At 45.3% G+C, this 7186-nt stretch overlaps 1 protein-coding gene across 1 annotated transcript in view; it reads right to left on the bottom strand.

The window, feature by feature from the left end:
• Positions 1-1587: 1587 nt before the first annotated feature.
• The window catches only part of LOC311245552 (uncharacterized protein), a 46044-nt gene continuing 40445 nt past the window's right edge, over positions 1588-7186 (bottom strand). Inside the window, exons 8-9 of the mRNA XM_084335440.1 lie at positions 5423-5475; positions 1588-5103 (exon numbers count right to left, since the gene is read on the bottom strand). Coding sequence (XP_084191566.1) covers positions 5074-5103; positions 5423-5475 — 83 coding nt within the window. The 3' untranslated portion in view covers positions 1588-5073. The remainder of the gene's footprint in view (positions 5104-5422; positions 5476-7186) is intronic.

Here is a 7186-nt window from a genome sequence, read left to right as displayed (position 1 = left end):
TACATCGTCACACTAAGGCCCCCCTGGAGCCGTTTCTCATTCCAGAGAGGCGGTTTGACCATGTCCACGTGGACCTGGTGGGCCCACTTCCCCCGTCTCAGGGTTTCACACACCTCCTCACTATGGTGGACAGGACCACCAGGTGGCCGGAGGTTGTTCCCCTGTCATCAACAACGGCTGCGGAGGTGGCTCGGGCGTTTATCTTCGGCTGGGTCACTCGGTTTGGCACGCCATTGGACTTGACTTCGGACAGGGGATCCCAGTTCACTTCTGAGCTGTGGAGCACCGTGGCTGAGAGACTTGGGGTGAAACTCCATCGTACCACAGCATACAACCCAAAGGCCAACGGCATGTGTGAGCGTTTTCACAGATCCATGAAGGCCGCTCTCCGGGCCACGCTCACAGATGGCAACTGGGTCGACCGTCTTCCGTGGGTCATGTTGGGCCTGCGTACTGCCCCTAAAGAAGACCTGCAGGCCTCTTCAGCCGAATTGGTTTTTGGTCAACCGCTGAGGGTCCCAGGGGAGTTCCTTCCTGGTTCCTCTGCCCCTTGGTCCACTACAGCTCACCGATCTGCCTTCCAGGACGCAGCGAGGGTGTTTGCCCCAGTTCCCACACATCACTGCCTTCCCCAGTCCTACATTCCTAAGGACCTGATGACTGCGAGGTATGTGTTCATCCGTCATGATGCCCACCGTTCTCCACTGCAGGCTCCCTATGACGGGCCCTTCCGCGTCCTCGAGCCGGGCCCCAAGTACTTTGTGGTGGACATGGGGGGGAATATGGAGCAGATCTCAGTCGATCGTCTTAAGCCTGCTCATGTGGTCCCAAATGGGCCGGTGGAGCTGGCTCAGCCCCGGCGCCGGCCACCCAAGTCTTCCCCTGTCCCATGCCCTCCGGCCGTTGTTACCCCTACCTTTCCACCGGCGAGGCCTCGGCGGCGGCGGGGACGGCCCCCTGCCCCTACCCTTACCCTTTCCCCTTCCACGTTCCCTGTGACTGTTAAATACAGTCGTTATGGCCGCGTGGTCAGACCTCCTAAAAGAGACTGAAGACACTGGGTGCACTGTTTTTGGGGGTTTGTTGTGTTCAGTTCCGTTTGTTTGGTGTTGCACTGAATGTCAATTCTGAATGTTCGGGGGGGGCCTGTGTGGTGGACACTAGAGGGAGGTGTCTCACTTCAGAATGGACACTGATTGAGTGACAGGAGGGAGTTGACTTAAGGGTGTGGCTGTACCTTGGTTCTGTTGGATTTGTTTGGAAGTAAAGTTCAGAGACTCGATACTCCGTCTGCTCGTCTCATTGATTCACTTCCACAATACCCCTAATACCTATTTTCTAAAACCCTACACACATATGCTCCAGCTCGAACCCCCCCCCTCCCGGACCCCTCCTTGGATTTGTTTGTGGGTTGTTTTCCATACACGAGGAAGGACGAGCACACACTGCCAGTTCATCGTTAAACTGATATGACAGCAAGGAAAATGATAACTATGGCATGGTTACAAAATCAACCACCGACAGTCAAACAATGGACCAAGAGATTGAGACAGATGTATACAATGGAAGAAATGACTGCACAATTGCAACTGAAAAAAGATACGTTTATGCAGAGATGGTCACTTGTAACTTTGTACCTGGATACACACTAACATGAGTCTGACCTCCATCCCTCCCTCCCTCTTTTTTCGTTTCTTTTCTTTTTTTTTATATATTTTTTTATTATTGCAAAACAAAAATTATTAAAAGTCAGTACTCAACACACAATGCATAATGAAACTTTCAGTAAAGGTGGTTAAAATATATGCAAGTACAGAAACAAGATAAAACAAAATTAGTCTATAATAACATTTTAACCGTATACAGTGTATATCCAGCGAAATTACAATTATATAAATGTTAGTATATAATATACCCCTAATACCTATTTTCTAAAACCCTACACACATATGCTCCAGCTCTAACCCCCCCCTCCCGGACCCCCTCTTGGATAGTACCTCCATTATCCCTCACTCCTAACCAGACACTACCATTATAAGCTAGCTTTTATTCTCTCCACCACTTCTAACCACATTGACATTTTGGATACATTGAGACCCAGAATTCTTGCTGTAGATATTTCTTGATATATCACATCGAGATATGTAAGAAACCACACTTTTCGGCACATTTTTTCCAGTTGAAACCAACGTGATGCGATCAGTTTTTTTAGCTACTGTGATACCCGATAAAACCAATCTCTTTAGTTGTGGATTCACTGCAAACTCAAAAACATCATTCAATAGTAATACCGAGGGGTGTACAGGTATATTCCAAGATACGAGTATTGATAATTGTTGGGACACATCTTTCCAGAATGCCTTAACTGGTGGGCAGTCCCAATACATGTGCATAAATGTTCCTTCGTCCCCATTTGTACATTGGGAGCATTTGGAGTCTTGTTTAAGCCCCATTTTGCACAGCCTTATAGGAGTCAAGTATGTCCTGTGAATATAGTTCAGATTGATTTGTTGATGATCCGGGTTCCTTGATGTAAGTCGGACATTTGCCCAGGCTCCTTGCCAATCAAAGTCATTTTCCAGGTCTGGTATATCCCTCCTCCAGACAGTGTCTAGTTGAAGGGTTTCATACGAGGACGTTAGTAATTGATAATAAAACCTGATACAAAACCTCCCAATGTTTCTCTTTCATAGAAAAATTTGTGGTATCTGTGGTGTTCAATTGGTATGAGTAATGGAACACCGTGAGACCTCAGACTAAGTCGTAACTGTATGTAAAAAAGCCATGTGGACTCGGTGAGGTTAAACTTTGTGCATATTTCGACATAACTACAAAGGCCCTTGTTATTAAAAATATCCCCTAATGAGTGTATGCCTTGCTCTTCCCATATAGGGAATCTTATAGGGCGTTTTCGCATTAAGAGTGCATTGTTATTGAATATGGGAGTGTGATTATGCCATTCTTGAGGGTTAGGATATTTCTTTTGTGTTTCCCGCCATGTTCTGATTGCATGGGTAATTATTGGACCAAATTCTCGCTCACAATGCTTGATTGAAAGTTTAGTGTGTGCTATGTCTTTTAGTCTCTGTGGGGCTACTATGTTTTCTTCTAATTCTCTCCAAGATACCAAGGCCTGGGGGTCAAACCATATCTTCAGTGGTCTTAATGTGAAGGCCTTAAAATATTGTAAAAAATCTGGAACTGCCATGCCACCGTCTGCTTTATTTCTCTGTGCGGTGGATCTTTTTATGCGAGGTGGTTTGTTATTCCAAATAAATTTGTATGTGGAGGTTTGTAACCTTTTCCAGTAGCCCTCTGGAGGGGGTAACGGAAGCATTGAGCTGAAGAAATTGATTCTTGGTAATACATCCATCTTAACTATTGATACCCTTGCCTGTACTGAGTTTTTAAGTTTTGCCCACCTGTCCAGGTCGTCTTTGATTTTGTTCTGTATTTTTGTGTAATTGTGCTTCACCGTTTGTCTTATGGTGGGAAATATTTCCACTCCCAAGCATCTAAAATGTTTGACCATGGGTATCGCACCTGGGAGGGTTGTGTCTTTTTTTGCACTGATGTTAAGAGGAAGAAAAGCCGACTTAGGCCAATTTATTTTAAATCCCGATAAATCACCAAAGTTCTCTATCAACTTGAGTATATGCGGCAATGTGTTGTTGGGGTTTTGCATGAACAATATTACGTCGTCCGCATATAAACTAATTTTATGTTGTGTGCCCTTGATTACTATTGGTTCTATGTGTTGGGATTGTCTTATAAATTGTGCTAAAGGTTCTAATGATAGATCGAATAGTCCGGGACTAAGAGGGCAACCCTGTCTGGCTGAGCGTGATACCGGAAAGATATCGGAGATGAATGTGCCTGTTGTAATCCTGGCCGATGGGTCCTTGTATAGTACTTTAATCATATCAATGAATCCTTTTCCTAACCCCATCCTTTCTAATACTGCCCATAGAAACGACCATTCCAACCTGTCAAATGCTTTCATAGCATCCAGGGATAGCATCGCCTTAGGTGTGGTGTCCTCTTTGTCTGCGTCTAGTACGTGCAGTATTCGCCTTATGTTATCATTGATCAGGCGACCTTTTATGAAGCCTGTTTGGTCCGGGTGAACTAAAGACGTCATATGCTTTTGCAATCTGATGGCTAATATCTTAGAGTACAGTTTGACATCGGTTCCGAGGAGGCTTAAAGGTCGGTAACTACCGCACTCAGTGGGGTCTTTGTCTTTTTTGTGAAGAACTGAAATGAGTGCGATATTTTGGTGTTTATGGAAGCTTCCCTCTTTGACTGAGTATAAGATCATATTTAGTAATAAGGGTCCAAATATGTCCCAGCAAGAAATGTACATTTCTGATGGGATACCGTCAATTCCGGGAGCCTTGCCGTTTTTCATTTCGGATATGGCCTTCTTGATTTCTTCTAATGTGATCGGTGCTTCTAACTGTTTAGCGTCGTCCTCCGAAAGTTTAGGGAGAGTAATTTGATTAAGATATGTGTCTAATTTGTCTTGATCAAAGGTCGTCTCTGAATTATACAAATCGGAGTAGAATTTTTTGAATGTATCGTTTATTATTTTGGGTTCTGTTACTAGAGCTTGTTGTTTCCTAATGGCAGTTATATCTGCAAATTTTGCATTAACTCTTAGTCGCATGGCTAATAGGTGACTAGGTTTTCGTTTCTTTTCTTATGTCCTTCCTATGTTTGATTCCCGGACCCGGCGTCCTTTCTCTCTCTCTCTCTCTCTCTCTACCGGACTGCCCGGTAGTAAAAACAATAAAAAAATAATAAAAGAAAAAGCACATAATTTAACATGTTCTCAGTGTTGGGACAACCCCTCATTCTGTAAAGACAAAAAGGACATTTTCCCTAGGCAGACTGTTCTTTTAGGCACTCTGGTCAATTCAGTTGATGATAGAAGCAGCCGTCCATATGTTTTGTCCAGTGTGTGTGTGCGTGTGTGTGTGTGTCTGTGTGTGTAGATATGCAACAGGCAAACGTCCTCCATGAAGCTCTGGACACAAGTGGAAAACCTCAAGACGAGTCCACGGACGTCTGCTACAGGTCCTCTTCACACACAGACTTTGGCTGGAATAGGGGAGAGAGAGAGAGACAGACAGAGAGAGAGAGGGAGAGGGAGAGAGAGACAGAGAGAGAGAGAGAACATGAGAGCATGGAGATAGACCACTACTAAAAACCCTGCTACCATGTCTCTCTTTCTTCATCTTTCTTTTCCGTTCTCCCAGCTGTTAACCTCTTACAACACAACGGCCAGAATTCTTTGGGACATGGTTTATTAAAACCTCTCTCAAGCACTCATTTCTGAACGGATCTTTATCAAATTTGGACCTGTACTACAGTACATACGACTTCAGGCTATGGAACCGCAGCGTTTTCCAGCTCATACCTCTTTGCTGGAATAATGGAATCTGGCAACAGCCTTCTTAATTAACACGGACCCTGTTAAAAAAAAAAAAAAAAAAACATTAAAACACACACAAGTTATTACACAAGATGACATTGCCAAGTGAGGATGCAGTGATAATGATACTAGTATTGGATCTGTCTGATACCAGGCTAAAACAGGTCTGATACCAGGCTGAAACAGGTCTGATACCAGGCTGAAACAGTATGATACCAGGCTAAAACAGGTCTGATACCAGGCTAAAACAGGTCTGATACCAGGCTAAAACAGGTCTGATACCAGGCTGAAACAGGTCTGATACCAGGCTAAAACAGGTATGATACCAGGCTGAAACAGGTCTGATACCAGGCTAAAACAGGTCTGATACCAGGCTAAAACAGCTCTGATACCAGGCTGAAACAGGTCTGATACCAGGCTGAAACAGTATGATACCAGGCTAAAACAGGTCTGATACCAGGCTAAAACAACAGGTCTGATACCAGGTTAAGACAGGTCTGATACCAGGCTAAAACAGCTCTGATACCAGGCTAAAACAGCTCTGATACCAGGCTAAAACAGCTCTGATACCAGGCTAAAACAGGTCTGATACCAGGCTGAAACAGATCTGATACCAGGCTAAAACAGGTCTGATACCAGGCTGAAACAGGTCAGATACCAGGCTAAAACAGGTCAGATACCAGGCTGAAACAGCTCCGATACCAGTCGATACTGAAAGTTTGGCAGTCGATACTGAAAGTTTGGCAGTCGATATCAGTCGATACTAAAAGTTTGGCAGTCGATATCAGTCGATACTGAAAGTTTGGCAGTCGATATCAGTCGATACTGAAAGTTTGGCAGTCGATATCGGTCGATACTGAAAGTTTGGCAGTCGATATCAGTCGATACTGAAAGTTTGGCAGTCGCTATCAGCAGATACTAAAAGGGTGGTAGTCAGTAACAGTCGACACTGAACGTTTGGTACTTTCTATCAGTATCGGCAGTGGAAAAACATGGTATCGGTGTGTGTCGTGTGTCCCTAGACACAAGCGATGACACGTTTCCTGGTTTTCTATTGTTGCGGGGACTTTGGGACCGCACAAGGTAATACAAACACAGACCATGTGGTTAAACCCCAGAACAGAAGAGAACAGAATGGGTAAACTACTCCACTGCTCTCAGTCTGCATTCTGTCCGAAACCAAACCCAACCAAAATAAAGAGGAAGAGAAACTAGTAGATATGCAACCAAACACACAGCCGCATGCAGGTCACAGGAGCAGGCCTGGTCTCGCTTTACCGGCCTTTTCATTGACATACTTCTGCTTTTATTTTTTTGGTCCACTTTTTCTCCTTTTTTTCTATTTTTCTCCCATCCCAATTCCACTGTGCCAATTCTCCCCTCCCCTGTCTTGAACGTTGCTCACATATGCCCCCCACTGGCCGGTTGTAGGGAGGATAGAAGCCTTGCATCACGTGTCCCCTCCGATACACGAGGAGGCAGCCTGTCACATCTTTTCACCTGCCAGCGCGGACTCTCAGTGGCGAGGTGTAACGTGTGGGAGGCTCACACTACCCCCCCGCCATTTCCTGTCTCTGCTGTGCAGGCGTCCCCCAACCGACCTGTAGGAGTCGCTGTCCACAACGTCCAATCCCCACCCATCGACTTCCACCCGCTAACCCTGCCAATGAGTTAGTATGGCGGCCGGCCCAAGCCGGAGGCAACACCGACAGCCGGAGTCGAACCCGGTGTCTCTTGCGTTGGTGACGA

This window comes from Notolepis coatsorum, assembly GCF_963971535.1.
Source record: "Notolepis coatsorum genome assembly, chromosome: 1".
In the NCBI taxonomy this organism is placed as follows: domain Eukaryota; kingdom Metazoa; phylum Chordata; class Actinopteri; order Aulopiformes; family Paralepididae; genus Notolepis; species Notolepis coatsorum.
The sequence above is the reverse complement of the archived record's forward strand: the minus strand, read 5'-3'. Positions and strand labels throughout refer to the sequence as shown.